General features: G+C 43.7%; 1 protein-coding gene across 8 annotated transcripts in view; it reads left to right on the top strand.

Annotated features, from left to right (window-relative positions):
• Positions 1 to 18,262, top strand: part of sh3pxd2aa (SH3 and PX domains 2Aa) — a 121,275-nt gene that overhangs the window by 60,200 nt on the left and 42,813 nt on the right. For 5 of the 8 annotated variants that reach the window (XM_036137604.1, XM_036137606.1, XM_036137605.1 and 2 more), the window contains 3 exons: positions 6,438 to 6,463; positions 13,084 to 13,128; positions 17,740 to 17,868. In XM_036137604.1, coding sequence (XP_035993497.1) covers positions 6,438 to 6,463; positions 13,084 to 13,128; positions 17,740 to 17,868 — 200 coding nt within the window. Of the gene's footprint in view, positions 1 to 6,437; positions 6,464 to 13,083; positions 13,129 to 13,322; positions 13,393 to 17,739; positions 17,869 to 18,262 lie in introns of those variants that run through there. The other 3 variants (XM_036137607.1, XM_036137608.1, XM_036137610.1) reach the window with 2 other exon arrangements.

The raw sequence follows: 18,262 nt of genomic DNA on the forward strand, positions 1-18,262 counted from the left end.
GTTTTAAAATCGACTCCTAATCCTTAACAATAAATTAAAAGCGCTCTTCTTTGTGTAAAAGCTATTTTAAATGTCAAGGAATATTTATATTTATTAAAAAAAGATACACTTAGGGTCCTCCCTCTTGAAGCCTGAGCATGTTGGAGCATTTAGAGGACAATATCTCGATGGTCCAGAATCCCAGACCTCTCCAGGACTGGGTCTCCTCCATTGTTCTGCAGGACTTACATGCAGAGACTGAGATGGACCTGGAAGAAGGCTGGTTCTGAGTCTCCTGAACCAGTTTTGTGTAATCTGCCACCTATGCATCCGTTGTGTTATCTGAACTAAGCTCCCCGTCCTAGTCAAAGTCTCAGCAGCGACTTCCACACATGCATCTGTGTGGAGAGAAACGGCTTCTTCCTCTAAATCACGGTGGACGGTCTCTATTAGAGACACGACTGAAGGACATCTATCTGTCCCCGTCCAGAAGGGTTCCTCTCTGGTTCAGTTTTAACATGCGTTTCAGAGTAAAGATTTAAAAAGCATTTCAGTTACCTCTATTGATTGCAAACTGTAAGCGACGCCATTAATTTTGCCATTAAATAAAATATTTTCCACATTTTTCTGCATAAATGAATTAGATGTTTTTTTAAATATCCTGGGGCAAATTATGCTACTCCAATAAATGTTTAATTTAAGGTATTTAAAATTAGTGTTTAATTAGTGTAAAAGTTGATGCAAAAAGCCTTTGAGGAAAAGAGATCCGTGCTCCGTCCCTGATTTAACTCACTGGAAACCAAATGAGATCGCTGTCCTCTGCGGGCCTTCAGCCATTTAACGCAGAACCTGCCAGGACTCCACACTGGCTTTTATTTGTCCCACTGCACAGCTGAGCTTTAAGCCCAATCTGCTGTACAACATCTGTCCACATGGTGGCGTACTGACCAGTCCAGATAGATGAAGCTGCTTTGTCCAGTTCAGATGTCGGTCCTGCTCCTCCCTGGTCCTGCCCCTCATTTCGCCTCTCTTCCTCTCATCTTGCTTTCTTGTATTTACGGCAGCGCTCCTCTTCCTCTGTCCAGATATATTTCCACTGCATTGAAATTCTCTCCTCCTGGATCCCCCCCTCCCTTTCTCCCTTCTTTTTATTTTGGAAGCGCTATGATTTTCCATCATCATCATCAAACCGACATGTTTGAAACTAAGATTGTTTTATCTGTCTCTAATTGGAAAAGTGTCAACTTAAAATGACTAATCTGTCTTCAGCACACCGTAATGTCGACAGATTCCTTATTAATGTGCGCATCCTGCATCGTTGCTGTGATTTCAGCCGCTGATTGGCCGCGGCAGAGACGTGATCAGTCATCTTCCCCCCCCCCCCCCCTCACAGCCCTCTGTGTGAGTAACAGAAGAGTCTGAGCTGGGGTCGAGTCTGCATGAGGTGGAAGGAGGCTGCATGATTATCAGATTATTGCAGGGATAAGTCATGAACTTGTGTGATTGGTCAGCTTTCGGGCTCCATGCAGGCGATGTTTTTAAGTAGGAGGGTTACCCCCGCTGACGGTGGGGGAGAACAGGCTGGTTGTTTGGGGGTTAATCTGGAATAAGTAGGTGATAATGTGTATCTGATGTGAGAGGAGTTCTGGTTGGGCTGCAGACAGAAAAACAGAAGAAAGCTCCCATTCTGACCTGCATGTTCGCTGCGGGCTCAGTGTTCTTTGTTTTAGCGTCATGAACAACAGTACAGATAAGTCTCTGTCTTGGTTTCACTAAAAAGTCGGTTTATTTTGCCAAGAGTGAAGCGCATCTAATACACTTTAATCACAAACACACGTTTGAAACATCTTGTCTGTGAATTTTGATGATCACGTCTCACAACTGATGAAACCTCTCATTACAGCTTTTAAGAAAATCAAATGATCCCATAGATCAATACAAAAGGGTTTTTTATGAGGAGATGTGTTGTTAGGTTGGAAAGCCGTAACACAGAGAGCTACCAGGAGATGGACTCCATCTGTCCCATTCATTGTGGAAGTCTGTCCTGAACCAAAGGTTCTTTAAGGGGAAAAATGTCTGGACTGTTGCTCAGGTGTCCAAACTTCTCATTTAGAAGCTAATTTCAGTCCCGTTTCTCTCCAGAATCTCGTTCTTTTGCTCACATCTTATTATCATTGGTAAAGGTTCAAACATAGACAGGCTGAATGAAGACCAGGAGCCTTTGGCGTAACTTTTTCTTCACCCCGACATCCCGGAACAACAGCCTCACTTTGGTGCACCGTAAGCCTCAGTCCGTCTCTCCATCCCCGGCTTCGTGCTTTCATTGTGGACAAGACACCGAGATACTATAACCATGACCAGACAGAAGCTGCTGCGATGGTAATTTATTTGTGATGATTTCATAAACTATTCTGGTAAATCAGCAAATCCAGAATATTATTCCTCGAACAAGGCGTCTGCGGTGTTAGCTCAAAGGCTGGGGGTCTCCGGGGGCCGGCTGAAGGTAACGTGGGGCTCCTGAGCAGATTAGGGCGTGACACGGCAGCAGTTGGGGATGATGCTGGATCTGGAGTTCAAGCAGAAGGTGTGGGAGACAGAGAGAGGTTAAGGCGATAATCTCTGGAAGCATTTGTTCTTCAAACGGTCGCTGATGAGGAGGCGGCTCGGTGTCGTTCAGTCACAGCGGTTATGCTAATAAACATTGATTCGCTGTTTTCAACATCTATGACCCTCCCTGATCAGTTTTGCAAGCGATTTAAGGTGCACATAAATAACAGGTAAATGTAGGATAAGAAACAAGCAATAGTAGCACATTTAAAAGAGATTGTAAACTGAAAAATAGCACATGGAGAAAGTGGAGAGGAACAACGCCTGTTTAACAGAAACCAAACAGTCAGATTTTCTTACGGACAGATTTTTCAAATTAAATGTTTCATGGACTCTAATCGCAGAGTTGTAAAAAAGCAACAATTCTTCACAAATAGAAGAAGTTGATCCAATTCTTACTAACTAGACTGGAACATTGAATTTATAGCTTATTCACGCACCACAAAGTCAACATTTTATCAAAGAGCTCTGTGTGTGGGCGAAGTGGGCCCAGTTACACCTGGTCTGTCCAGAGAAATGGGCCAGAATTTCTGCTAGCTGTAGTGGGAAACCCGTGAAAGGAACCCAGAACATTTAACTCAGGTTAAACAGCTTTAAAGTCATTTTTTTTAAACATAGGTATACTTCTGAAATTGAAAAAAGTTAAGTTCTTTATCTCATTATTGTGAAATGTAACCGAATAGAAACTTTTTGGTTTGTCTTGACCAACATAGAACAAGACGAATTACCATCTAATGTAGAACAGATTACTGGGTCAATGTGAGCTTCTGAGCTTTCTGTGTCTCTGCTCTGTCTTCTCTAAGCCCCAGTGGGTGGAGGCAGATGAGTGTTCACACTGAGCCTGGTTCTGGTTCTGCTGGAGGTTCTCCTCCCTGTTAAAGGGGAGTTTTTCTTTCCACTGTCGCTTCATGCATGCTCAGTATGAGGGATTGCTGCAAAGCCATCAACAATGCAGACGACTGTCCACTGTGGCTCTACGCTTCTCTATGAGTGAATGCTACTTGGAGAGACTTTGAAGCAATCAACTGGTTCCCTTATATGGGAAATTTTTGACCAAACTGTATAATCTGACTGATTTGACTTTGTAAAGTGCGTCGAGATGACATGTTCCATGAATTGGCGCTATATAAATAAAACTGAATTGAATTGAATTGAAAAGTTTAGTGTTAACTCATGAGACAATGAGAAAGAAAGTGTTGTGCGTTACTTAATGCAGTATTTATGTTTATATCTTCATGTATATCTGCATGTTTAATGAATTGTGGCCGGATGGATGAAAATAGCAGCCGTCCAGGCAGAGATTCTGCTCGCTCTGACAGACTCTCTGTCCAGCGCCGGCTCTCCAGACCAGACCCATCCGGATGCCGCAGAGCACAGCTCATTGTGCTCCACTTTAAGTCTTTGCCCTCTGGGAAGAAAGCAATATCGTTCCTGGTGCTTTAGAGGTTGTGTCCTGCCTGACTTCAGGTGGACGGGATGATGCATGGCCTCAAGTCATGTCGCGTCCCTCTTCAGGGACAGCGGAGCATATTCTGGTTGCTGGTGCACAGAGTTCTTGGCATAAAGAGGTCGACATAAAGGCTTCATTCATCCGCTGAAGCCAGCCACAGAGAGGCGGATGCATCAGATCACAAGGGATCGGAGAAAGCAGAGCACAGTGGCACCAGGAATCTGCGTCTGCAGCTGCTCAGAGCAGACAGATGTTACCCTGCGATGGTAGCCTACCTGTACCCGTCACAATGTGTCGCTTTGTCAGACGGAGCGGCGTCACGGACACGCTGGAGGAGGGATTCATAAATCCCACGCAGTGAAAGGTCATTACCTTGACCACCGGCTGCACCGCAGGGAACAGTTCCTCCGCTGCATTAATCCTTCAGTTCAATTTACTCATCTTCATATCTGACAAGATTAGGTCCCTCGTTAACGGGATGAGCTGTGAACAAAACTGCTCCAATTACTGACGTCCACTTTGCTGGACAGGAGGGGAAAGCCAGCAACCGCCTACGGACTTTAGGTCACTGGCGAGAGCATCTTTTCATGTTTTTACCCCTAATTGACGGCTGAGTTGATGGGTACCCTCCCACTCTCTTACAAAAGCGACCCTGAAGTGCTTCAAACCCGACCCTCAGCCATGATCTCGTATGCACTTTCCATGGTTTGACGCCCGGCCACCTTCTGGTAGCTTCCTGACCAGCTGCTCATAGCAACTTTTCTTATTGTGCACTTTGGAAACTCCAGGCTTTCCTGTCGTCTTTTAAATGTGCTATCATCAACAGTTCTCTCTGGAGGGCTACTTTGGCTTCTTTTCCACCCATGAACTCTCCGGTCTCGGTACCCGACCAGGACAGCATGCCGTTCACGGTGTGGTACAAGAAGAGCAGGAAAATTGACATGCTGAGGATAAAGCGAGTGTTTGTTGTTGGTCGTCTGAGCAGAGCCGGGATTAAAATCTAGGTTAATTTCCTCGCTGTCCTGCAATCCCTTGTTGGGAAGACACCAAATTATTGAACTGAAATTTTTTCTGTCTGTCAAACGGGAATATTTTCGGTATTTTCAAAATTCAGCAAAAGAAAGGGGGGCAAACTGAAGCTAAAGACCCAAAAGAACCTGTTCATCTCTTGAGACTGGGACTCTTTTTAGGTCTTATTGATTCATAGTTCAGAGTCAAATGACAAAAGCGAAACCTCTTGAATGTCCGGGTAGTTGACGGGAGAAAAAGAGGAACAGCCAAAGTTCAGAGATAAGCAAACGATCGGAAAACTGTTAGTCAAGACCACTTCAAGCCATTACAAGAAATTCTGAATGCAGGGAAGGGACATTTAGTTTTGGTGAGGTCCACCGTGTCGCCCGTCCATGTCAGAGACACAGAACAGACGTCCTTCAATCTGAAGGGCCACTTAGACAGACAAGCTAACCTAGATGTCATGCTTCTGGACCGGGGCAGGAAGCCGGAGTACCTAGAGAGAACCCACAACGCACAAAGACCCCAGGCTGGGTTTCAAACCCAGAACCTTCCTGTTGCCAGGGCAACCCTGCTACCAGCTCTGCAGATAGATGAGCACAGAAATGCAGAAAGATGCCTAACATCAGCTGATCGCCATGTTTTTTGCCCATGTGTCGCGCATAAGCTGTTTAAATTCCAGTGTCTGCAGTCTGAAGGTTAGAAAAGTCAAATAATACTTTTACTGCGGCATGATTCTGCGGACGTTTCCCTCAGACGCTGCAGCAGGGGTGACTTTCAAATACGTAATGGGGCTGACTTGGAGGAATAACCTGAGCAGTGACTGAGAGATCTTCATCTCTGTATTCCTATAAATACCCCCCCCCCCTCGCCTCCCTTAGCTGGACTCTAATTTTTCGCCCGTCTCCTCTGAGCCCCCAGCCTGCCCCGCTCTGCTCTGGACGGGAGACGAGGCGGACTCACGTACAGCCGCTCTGCGTCAGCCTCAGAACCGCAGCTCAGACTTGTGCCATAATCCCATTAGAGGCCATTAAGCAAAGCATCTTAAACTGATCCTCCTTCCTTTGAATGTGTGTCTTCCCCTCTAACAGGACGCGGCGGGGGGGGGGGGGACAGAGGGAGGAGGGGGGGGGGAAATTAGATGGTGGTGCTGCTCTGCCGTCACGTGACTTATTTGTGTCTGTTGCAGAGAGTACAGGCAGCCGGCCAAAGTGCTCCCTCCCTCTCCGGCTCCCTTTTTCCTCCCTCCCTCCCTCAAACTCGTGCGTTTCTCAGCGCACAGAAGCCGAGCTGCAGCACCAGGATGCACGTGTGTTGACTAAGTGTTTGCTGCGGGACGGTAGCGTCCGCTGTCACTAACCATGTCCCTCTTGTGTTGCTTCTCCCTCAGGGACTATGGCTCCAAGCGCAAGTCGGGTAAGTCACCTGCTTCTCTTCACCCGAACCTGATTGCTGTCTGTGCTTGTTGCTCCTGGAGGAGGATGGCGCTGCATGATGTGGGAGCTGTCAGTCTGTGGTCCATCACTACGCCGTCTGTCCCCCTTTGGCCTCCTGAAGCTCAGGGTCGCCTAAGTGTTAAAAAAATAATAAATCATTCCTTTAATTGTTTATGTGTCATCATCAAATGGCTTAAATACTGATAATTGATTCAGCACATGTAGAACTGTTTTTTTTAATGCACTAATGACTATATTTCATGCTGTTGTCTCATAGATTCAGTTAAATTTGTATGTTTTTTATTGAGGGTCTGACACATTTAAGTAATTATTGAATGATTGTTGTGCTGCGTTACTGAATTGAGATTGAATTGGATCGTGGGAGAGGCTGTTTGTTATTCTGCTGGAGTCCAACTCAGAGCTTCTTCTGAGACACATGTTTAGTGTTTTTGATAATTCAGTGTACGGGCGACAGTCTGGATGTCAGTTTAGATTAAAAAGGAACAGCCAGGCCTGACCAAGTCTGCGGGACGATGTCGGGATCACCGTTCTCACCGTAAAGCCATTTGCTTTAAGCCACATAAGCCAAAACAAGGAAAAACAGCCATCTTGTTTGACTTTAAGACCACTCATCCATTCCCCCACTGAAGGATCGTTAGCACATTAGCAAACAATCGCATGGCTCTTCCACGGTATTAGCCGGAGACTAGCTGCTCAGCAGGAGCCCTGACAGTAAATGTGTCGTGGATCTCTGCTTGGACAAAAAGCAGAAGGAAAATTATTGAGGAGCTAATTCAGGAAATGGTTTCTGCTTGATAGACGACCCGATTCTCCTCAAGCGGTTGGCTTTAAAGAACCGTTCATATTTTCTGTACCTGAAAAGTTGTAAGATGCGACTGGTTAAAAGTTTCAACCTGTTTTTTTAACTAAACTAAAAACTACAACATGATCCGTGATGATGAACTTTGTCGCTGACCCGTCTACCAGTTCAATGAGACTCACTGGGCGGGCCACTTTATTAGGTACAGCTTATCACAAAGTGTGGCTCACGATGAACTCGTGGTCCTGTTCATGAATTATCCTGCTGGAAGCAGCCGTCTGTAGGGGGGGGATAAGGTCCGCACCGGTACCGACTGATTTTATCACGCCACCAGCCTGAACCGCTGGTACAAGGCAGGATGGATCCACGCTTTCATGATACTTCCCTCATATTCAGAACCGCCCATCTGAATGTTGTAGAGATCCCTGAAAACAGCAGAATCCAGGCTGTCCAACAATGTTCTTTTCTCTTTTTTTTTTAACTTTCAAGCCATTTTGTATTTTTTTAATTCATCATTACAATGCGGTTTGGACTTTTCTACCCTGTTTTATCCATTTTGTGCAGGATTATGGCTATAATGGGTGTAGCAGTGCAGAACCCCACAAAGGTGCTGGTTCTCAGCAGACTGTCCGACAGTTGGTCATTCTAAAGTTATGTCAAACAAAAACATTTAAAACATTTAAACACTGCCGCTTTGCAAATCCAACCCCGGCCTGCTGTCTCTCTGCATGGAGTTTGCATGTTCTCCCTGTGCATGCATGGCTTCACTCTGGGTACTCCGGCTTCCTCCCACAGTCCAAAAACACGACCGTTAGGTTAATTGGTCTCTCTAATTGCCTTTAGTTGTGTGTGTGCATGGTTGTCTGTCCTTTGTGTCTCTGTGTTGACCTGTGATGGACTGGTAACTGGTATAATATAATATAATATAATATAATATAATATAATATAATATAATATAATATAATACAATATAATATAACATATTATAATATAATATAATATAATTTAATATAATATAATATAATATATTATAATATAATATAATATAACATATTATAATATAATATATTATAATATAATATAATATAACATATTATAATATAATATAATATAATATTATATAATATAATATAATATAATATAATATAATATAATATAATATAATATAGAACGCTGGAGATAGGCACCAGCACCCCCCGCGACCCCATGAGGGATAAAGCGGTTCGGAAAATGGATGGATGGATAATATAATATAATATAATATAATATAATATAATATAATATAATATAATATAATATAATATAATATAATATAATATAATATAAGTGCTGATTTGGGTTGATGAACTTTGGATGTCAGATGTGTGTTTTTGCCACAGGGTCGGGTCTGGGTCTCGTCTTCCTTTGCACAGCGCTGATAAAGCTCGTCCTCCCCCACGTGGGAGTCAGATTTGGGGGGACTGGGGGAGGCGCTGCAGGGGCCACAGGAGTCGATGCTGTCAGAAAGGCCCGACTGTGTTTACGTGGCGCCGAGGATAAGGTTTCATGCCGACATGGGAATGGCGGGCCGTGTTTAGGGGGAGCAGGAAGAAGGGCTTTGTTTTTAGGTGTGCGTCGGTGTTTTTACAAGTGTAGGAGGTCCGGCCGGGGGCCAGAGTGTGTTTATGGATCTGTTAAACCGTCGCTGCTCATTTGGATCCTGGGAGTCGGGCCGCCGCTTATGACACCAGAGTTCCCTTTGTCAAACCTTTGACATTAAACCTCCCATTTAGGCCCCATAAAAGTTCAACATTGCGCTGCGCTCTAAACTGGGGTAGAGGCTGTTCCGTGGCGTCGGTGATTTACACGGCAGTGAAGTTGGGACTTTACAGCCGCGTCGCTCGTGTGTTTACCCAGCAGTGACTCCGGAGGGACAGTGTTTCAGTGAAATGGGAAGGAGGTGAGAAAAGAGGGCTCATTGTGGTCTGGGATGGGGTAGAAACTGTGCCCACACCACACTCCCATCCTGGATCTGGTACTGTCCACCGTGGCTAACTCAACTTTATCTTATCCAGCACTTTGATCAGTTTTATGGATTAAACTGAAAGCAACAGGCACAAAAAACTAAAAGAAAGGGTCAAGGACACGCTAAAAAAGTTAAATCCAATAGAAAAGCTTTAAATTTGTGTTTTTACTCCAGCCTGTCGCTGTCTTTTTAGTGTTTAATTTGAGCAGAGGAGACTCATGGGCAAAGCCAGAACTTGCAACAACTTTTTCATGTTTCGTTACATTGCAGGCCCACATTTATTCAGTTTCATTATTTCCATTCTCTGGGAATTTCATCACAAACTAGCTTGTTGTCATGAATGAAAGGAAAAGGATTGGGGATTCATACATGAAGCATTCTCAGCGACATCCAGAGGAGCTGCCATGGAAGAAGAACAGAGAGAAATAAAACCAGATATGTGTGTGTGTGACTTTGACTAGGCCATTCTAACACAGACAGATGCTTGCTCTAACACATGCCATTCTATCTTTGATTTATCTCCACTCTCCTTCACATTAACTCTTTAACGCTTCCCTGTACCTGCTGATGAAGAGCAGGCCCACAGCACGATGCCGCCCCCCCCTCATGTTTCTTAATGGGGATGATGTTTTCAGGGTAATGTGCAACATCAGCACACGCAGCATTTTGCATAAACCCTAAAACATGTTTAATTTCTGTTCTGTCTGGTCCGATGATCCGTCTTCACCTGTTTGCTGCGTCTTCTGCGGAGAAGAGAAGCTGAATTTGTCACGGCTTTCTTTCAGCAGTGGCTTTCTTCTTGCACGTCTCCTAATAAGTAGCAGACCTGTAGGCTTTATTTATCCAACCTGAGTTGTATATGTGTGCAGCTCCTCCAGAGTTATTGTTGGCCTTTTGGGAACTGTTATCTCCCCCCGTCTGGGTACACTTGGGTAATCTGGAGAATATTGCTGGGGATACTTTGCTTTCCTTCTGGAGATGTTACCTTCATGTCCTGACCTTAGATATGTGGGACCGGATGCGTAGATGGATGCTGTATCCCAACATATTGATTTAAAAGCAGAAATGATTCATGCCTGGATGTGTTTTTTATTTTTTGGTGGCTGCTGCAGCTTCTTCTTCTCCATTCACTCGCTCCTCCGTCTCGTTTGCACATAAATGTCATTTGTCCCTCAGACGTTTTCTGCAGATAAATCAGTTCTCCTCTTGTTTCTCTTCTTGATAAACGTTGTGTCAATACCCAGCTTCTCCCTGCGCTTTGACATCGCTCGCGTCCTTCGTGTGTGATTTTCTCTTCTCTGTTTGCTTTTGGCAGATCGATGCTTGTTACCTGTACATTGCGATCTATGTGGCAACGCTTTGCATCATGCGCTGTCCTGACGGCGTTCCCATCTGCAGCGGCAGCAGTTTTAGCTGCTGGATTGTTGTCAAAGTCACGGGGCTCTTATCTTTCTGCTCCTCTCTGAAGCTGCATGGCGGACCAATTTGGTCCGTTTCACTTAAAAATGCATGAAAAAAACTACGTGAAAAGAGTTTGCTTCAGTATTATTTTTCTGAAAACTTTTCAAAAGTTTGGAAAATTCAAGGGAAATAGATCCATGAAAAAAATTAAGCTCTCGGTGAAGCAATTTAACCTTTAAAACATCCCGCAAGGTGAGAAAGATTTTGAAGAAGGAGCCTTTTAGGATGTTTATGAAGACGAGAAAATTAGTAGATGCTGCTGGCATGATTAAGATTTAGTTGCATTTAAGGAAGGGAAAAACATGCCGATATTTTAGAATTCAAATTAAAACTGTCAAGATATTTGACAGCTTGATAAATTAAACTGAGCTTCAGGATTTTAGGTAAATTTTTTTTTACGTTTTTCAAAACCTGTGAGTTAATTTTTATACCTCAGTGTCAGAGAACAACACCGCTGAACATGATAAACTTGGATAATTTTTCCTCCTAAATCTCTTCTGATCCATCATTTTTAATTGGTCAAAAAAAAAAACTGTTTGCTGCATTTAAAACCTTTAAAATGGGTCGCAGACATGAACTCAACAATACGTTCCACTTGAAAATAAATCCTTGCACTGCAAAAAGGAAACTAAAAGTAAACAAAGTTTTCTTGAAATTTTCCTTGATCTGAGCAGCAAAATAAGACTATTTGCCAATGGAATGAGTATTTTAACCCTAAAATAAGATAATTAGACAGCCTGCACTTGAAATAAGATGATGGAGATGAATTGTTCTTATTTTAAGTGCAAACATCTTATTCCATTGGCAAATAGTCTTATTTACCTGCTCAAATCAAGGAAAAATACACTCATTTCAAGAAGAATTTACTTACGTTTAGTTCCCTTTTTGCAGTGCATTGGCCTGCTGCTGAATCAGCTTTATTTTGTACATAAATGACTGATTTTTCTCTCCCTGCACCATTCTCACCTGTCTTGTCGTTGTTTGTGTGTTTGAGTGACATCTAAGCTGGCAGGGTTGTAGCTTTGACTGACAGGTTTGTGAAACAATCTGATTGGAGGAAGAATGACACAATAAGTGGCGATTGGCCTCGGGGCACAGAGTGCTGCACCCCGAGGAAAATCTTTAAGTGACCAATTAGAGACCAGCATGAAGTGACATGGGAGACAACCATTCAGACGTCCATTCACATTCCTCTGACCAACGCCCCTCAGCATAATCATTTTAATTAGGCCTAAATAAATAACTTACTTTTTAGTTCATAACTCAGGTTCACTGTCTACACTTTCTTCATGCAGTTTAGATGGGTTGGCCCCCAGCACCCCTATTTACAGCTATTTACAGGCCACCACTTGTGACAGATTCCTCCTGTCCTGACTCCTCACCCTGACCCTGCAGGATGTGGCAGAACCAGAACTCTTGGACTGCACAGGACAGAATTTATTACAGAAACGCAAGAAAAGCTAAAACGTTTGCATAGATCAGGGGTCGGCAACCTGCGGCTCCGGACCTACATGTGGCTCTTCAGACCCTTTACTGTGGCTCTTTATCACTTCACCAGAGATGCTGATTTAAAAATGCTCGCTTTAGCAGCTTTCCTATGCATTTTCATGCTATAAATGCAAGGCATTTCCACACCGAAAGAAACTTATAGTTTGAAAACTTTAGTTTAGGAAAACCTTATATGGTGTTTTTTTTTTTTTTTGGTCATCAGGTTGAAAACTAAAGGTTAATAACGTCTGGTTTAGATACACTAATAAAATCCCATTTGCTAAAGCTACAACAATGATTTTATTTTCCATCAGCGTTCATGAAAAGATCAACTAGACGTTCAGAACAAGCTGATTTCTACCTGTTAGACCGGATCCTCGGCACCGACTCATTCCTCAGCCCTCGTCTCCACCTTCTCTCTGTGGGTCTTCTGGTGAAGGAAATGTAATTTCCTGGCGAGAGGCTCCTGTTATTTGGAACCATGGGGCGGGTGGTTATAACGGCCCTCCGCAGCATTCCAGGAGTGATGAGAGAAAAAGGAGAAAGTCAGATAGAGATGCTGGACGGATGATGTGAGAAGGGAAGAAGGCTGAAAACGGGCGGGGTGGTTATTGTGGTTATCAGTCTGGCCAGTTAGACGCCCTTCATCCATTCATCCATCAGCAGAGGAAACACCTTCTGTCCATCACGCCCAGACGAGTTGGCCCAGACTCTGGAGCCAACTCTGATTTACCTCTGCTTACTGTTGCTTCTGTCGGCTGTGAAGCTAAATAATTTCTTTCCCTCTTTCTCTCCTCTTTTGTTCCTCCTCCCTTTTTGTCTGCAGTGTGGATGTACGGCTTTACAGACAGCCCGAGGAAAGAGGCCTCAGGTAGCCTTGTGTGTGTCTTTCTTCAACATGTTCAATATGCATGTGCCATGAGAGCCACAGGCTGGCTGCGTCACGTTTGTTTTTCTCTGTTGATTTCTCTTCACACCTCAGCTCTCGCTGGACATCTGCTTTGCATGTCCCATCTGCTCAGAATCAGTCTCTCTGTCTCTCTGCATGTCGTTCCTCCATCTCAGGATGGATGAACCTGCCTGGGTAACACAGCAGCTGGACGTAGAGCCAGAGCCAGAATGAGGACGGTAGTAGGTATGCATGTGGCATATCAAGTGCTTTGAAACTCAGTCTGTGTTTCGTCTTTGGTTGCTCCCCTTGGTCTCGTGCGTTTCTGTCTGATTTTGTGGAAGAAGTGGAAGGAAAAGCGTTTCTTATCTTAGCATCAGAGCCAAACGGCTCTCCGTTCTTAACTCAGACCATGAGAGACACAAGTTGTCACGGTGCGTGGAAGTCCTGTGTTTTTGCCATGCTAATTTCTAAACTAGCATGCTAAACAAAAATATTTATTGAGTATAACCCATTTAATGGGTCATTTATCAGTATTTCGTGTTTAATTGCCATTTTGAAAGTTCTTCATATAGAGATTACTAAATTTGCCTTTTTCTGCAATTAGAATCTAGTAAAGCTTAATAACCAGTTTAGCCACCGGTTCATTTTGAAGGGGATGTAACTTGGCCAGCCAAGTAGCGCTTCTACTTCTGCACATTATCAATCTGGGTCTGCTTCATTTGAATCCGGTTGGGAAAGGGAGGAACATTCAGCAGAACTCTCTGAGCCGATTGGGTGACTCGACACCTGGTGCCCGCCTACCAATGGTTGGTTTTAGCCAATCATGGTATCAAATTAAAACGTAAGCAGCAGACGCCATGAGAAACCACAACGAGGTTAAGCTGGTCAAGGCACTTCTTGCTGTTCTTTTTTTTAAAAGAAGAAATTGTGTATTCTGACCAAAAACACGTGAGAGCAGCCGCTACGCGTGCGTCCGCCTGCGCTGCCGTGTTTATGTTGATTCGGCTGTGGGCTCACCCGCGAGTTTTCCTCGCACCGGTATGTCCCGCCTTAAACCTCAATACTGCAACGTGATTGGCCCGAACCAGTTTGGGTTCGGAGCGGCACAAGATGGATTCTCGTGAGTTTCTGAACGTACAATTACCGCGAGAATTCATTTTGCAGGGAAGTTTAGAATATAATAATGCAAAAAAAAAGCAATATTTGAGCATTCGGTCCTGTTCTAATTAAAACATTATTTCCATAATTTTGTTTACATTGGCTGCAGTAAGAAAAATAAGTATTTATTATTCCCATAAAGCACGGCCCTTTTTCTTGCACACATTATGCCACCCTGTGCTGCTGCAGTTCCCACCCATTATAATTCTTCCTTTATGTTAAACTTCCTGAAAACAGGATTTATTACACGTAATACTCCCCTGCCCTGGAAGTCTGTCCTCTTTTTATCCCCTCCCATTCTGTTCTGCAGCACAGGCTGTTTACTGCAAACCAGCTGTGTGAATATTCATTTCTAAAAGAGCTAACAGAGTTAGGCAAACTCCACGGCGTTCATGTTTAATGTTGCTTATTCCAGATTTGTCCTGATCTGGGTAGTGGTGCTCATAAAAGCTTGCTGGCATGGATTATTCAGAGTATGGCCTGAGTGAGCTTTATAGACGAATATTGTTGTGCATCTAAGCTACCCAAAAACAATAAACTCTAATTTCAATGCTTTTACTAAAGTAATTATCTACAGCTTGCAGAAAGCTTTTGCATGCGGCTGTAAACTCACAAAGAAGGTTCGAGGATTTTATGATTCATGTATGTTGTGAAAAAGGCGGGGTCTCCATCAACATGGCAGGTTTCAGATGGAAATGTGCTTCCTTTAACCCTCAGGCTTAACCTAGTCTCCCCGCTTCATCATTTGTGTTGAAATTTTTGAAAGAAAGCAGAGAAACACTCGGTCTTGCCCAGTGGGGAAGTAAAGTTATGAGCTCTTCTTGTTCCCTGCCAACTCACTTGACATTTAGAGATGCTTAATTATATTTTTAAGTCCTGTTCACAGGCTTTAACTTGACTCATCCACTTTCCCAGGCTTCCTTAGTGCACAACTTTGCAGGTCTCTGCTGTTTTTTTCTAATACCAAATAGCAAACAAGTTGTTCACACTTCAAAAACAAAGTTTTATACTGTAAATATTCTTTATTGTTTTCTGAACACTCAAGAAAAGCCATTTCCAGAGAAGGAAACAATTGCTAAAAATTAACTGCAACGGTTTAAGTTTCCATTAACTCATGAACTCATTAGAAAACCTGTTGAAAAAGCTTCCATGCTAACTTCACAAAGTAGTAGCCTCACTCTGATAAAATTTAGAAAACTTCTATCTTCTACACAGTTATACAATAGGGAAAAAAACTTGTTAAAAAACAATATTTTTTAAATAACCCCCAATGGTACAATAACACTGTACCCCTTATAAATAAACATAAGTAAAGCATTCATTTTTTATACTTCAAATTTTTACATTTGCCATTGTTTCCTAGAACATCTAGTAAGTAAACTATGAGATTTTTGTCCTGGCAGTATAAATATTAAATGACAAAGGTCCATTTCTTGCCATTAGGTGGATGAACAGGCTGCTAAGGGAGATAAAAAAAATCACCAAAGCTCACTGCAGCAAAGACGGGATCCATGGAGTCACAGAGTTCTCTTAAAACTATTAGCTACTATCTACAAGCCAACTGGTTGTTTGGTGTGCATGTCAGGGAAAAGGGGGAAAGCATTTCTGTCCAATCATCACAAACAGTTGCATCTCTATTGGGACTTTCATAAAAACATATTTTATTGTGGCTCAGTGGAGAAATTCAGCTGTTCCAGCAGCAAAGTGAAACAGAAATGGAAGCATGCAGACACACACAAGGGCAAAAATATATATAAAAAAATAGATGAAGAGAGTGCAGTTAGGACAGGTTTACAACATGAGAAAAACAACACTTTATTATTGTTATTATTATTATTATTATTATTATTATTATTATTATTATTATAGTATTCAATTAACTGGAACTATGCGCTTTGGTGAGACGAGACTAAGACTGAACTTATCCTCAAAATATATTCCAGGCATGAAACTAAAGATAAATATGTGGAAAAGCACCGCATACCCACTGGTAGGTACAGTGGAGGATCTGTGAGGCTGTGGGTTTGTTTCTTTTCCATAATGCATGGCATTAAACACTTTGAAACTCTGAACTGAATTGAAACTATACAGGGTAATGCAGCAGGATGATGATCCAAAACATGTTTCCAAATCAACATCGAATTACTTCAACCTTTAACCTTCTTTGAAGACCATCTCAGGCCCCAAGACTGTGAACCCTGCAGAAACCCTGCAGACTTTGCTGAAGAGCAGAGAGGATGAAAGAGCAACCAGGACGCCTGCGATGTTGCACAGAGGAATGGTCAAACCTCTCTCTGTCTGCTTCAACTCTGTGAAATGTGGTAGAAGTCAAAGTGCCGCCCTATTGGCAAAAAAAGGAGTTATAAACTATTACAGCAGGTGTCCCAGAAACCACAACTCCTCTCGTCGGTCTTCATCCTTAGTTTTGTTTCAAGTTTTAATACCTTTCGTTATTTATATATATGAGGTGTAGCACATGGCTCCCAGTTATTGACAAACTCTCTACATATTATCACACTCCACATATTTGCGTCAAATGTGTGTTTACAGTTGGAGTCTTCACTGATTTTCAAGGCCGCTCTTTAATTTGCTTAATATTTTCCATCCCTTGAACACGTGTCATCCTCAGTTCATCTGAATCCGTTCAGCTCCTCTTTCAGAAACCAAGCAAAGCAAAAATAATGAATAACTCTTAAAAAACAGGAGAAAAAGCCGAGACATCAGAAAACAGGAGAGTGAGAAAACAAAGTGTCCAAACTGAGACACTCTCCTCAGCGGCACAGCCTCCTTTTCCCCGGGTCTCTCTCCCTCTCCCTGATCCACTCATATGTTTCTATTTAAGGCCAGCAGTGCTGACTGCTATGATTGGTGTTCCCCCCCCGCTCCCACCCCCCCAGACTCCCCGTCCAACGGCTGGCTCCCAGAGGCGGTGGAGGGGAGGCTTTTCCTCTCTACCACTGTTGAGTTTCCACAGGGAAACTTCTCCATTCTTCCACTCATTCTCTTCCCACTCTTCAGCCGCTCCTCTGTTTCTTCTCATTTTACGCTTTTTTTTAACCATCTTTTGCCTTTTTTTTTGGGGGGGGGGGGGGTTGCCGGTTTGCCTTTGCTAATGGATCTTCTGTAGTTGGAGGATGAAGATCCTGCAAACATTTTTCCTGTCCCTCCCTCTTCTTGGTCTGATTCCTTCCAATGCTCCTCAGTTGTTTTCTCTGGAACAGCTGTATGGCCAGACGTTTGGGGCGATGCAGCCGGTTTAGGACGTTGTTCTCCGGTTGGACGGGGTTGGCGGTGTGGCGGCGGGGCGTCGGGGTCGGCTGATGGCCACACACCGGATGCCCGGCAGGGGCGGCGGCGGGGGTTTGGGGTGCAGCGGGCATTCGCGGGGTGCCACGGCCGGCAGGTGGCTGACGGCCTGTTTCTTCCCCTCAGGGATTGACAGCTCAGAGCCCATGGTGCTGGAGCAGTACGTGGCCGTGGCCAACTACGAGAGGCAGGAGAACTCCGAGATCAACCTCAAGGCCGGCGAGACGGTGGATGTGATCGAGAAGAGCGAAAGCGGTGAGTCTGTCTGCGTTTTTATTTCAATCTAAAGCTCCACAATCATCTTCACGGTCGTTGTCGAGAGGTGGAAAGCAATTTAGCTTTAAAATTAATACTGCTTGAGATCTAGAGTTCCTTCCTGTTTGACACAGAAGCATAAACACTGGTATGAAGTTATGCACACTCAGCACCTTTCTAGCCTCTCCTCTCTGCTTTGTTTGGAGAAACCTCATATTCAGCCTCTACCCTCCTGACTGGGGGCTCGGCGCCGCCGGGAGGTGCTGTCTGGCCGGCTCAGACCGGGGAGCGTGGACGAAGCGCAGTCTGAGAGCAGGAGGCGTGTGAAGTAAACAAGAAGTGCATTTACAATTGCTGATTAGCCTGATTAGCAACGTTAGCAATGCTTAATGTA

This window comes from Fundulus heteroclitus, chromosome 5 (assembly GCF_011125445.2).
Source record: "Fundulus heteroclitus isolate FHET01 chromosome 5, MU-UCD_Fhet_4.1, whole genome shotgun sequence".
In the NCBI taxonomy this organism is placed as follows: Eukaryota; Metazoa; Chordata; class Actinopteri; order Cyprinodontiformes; family Fundulidae; genus Fundulus; species Fundulus heteroclitus.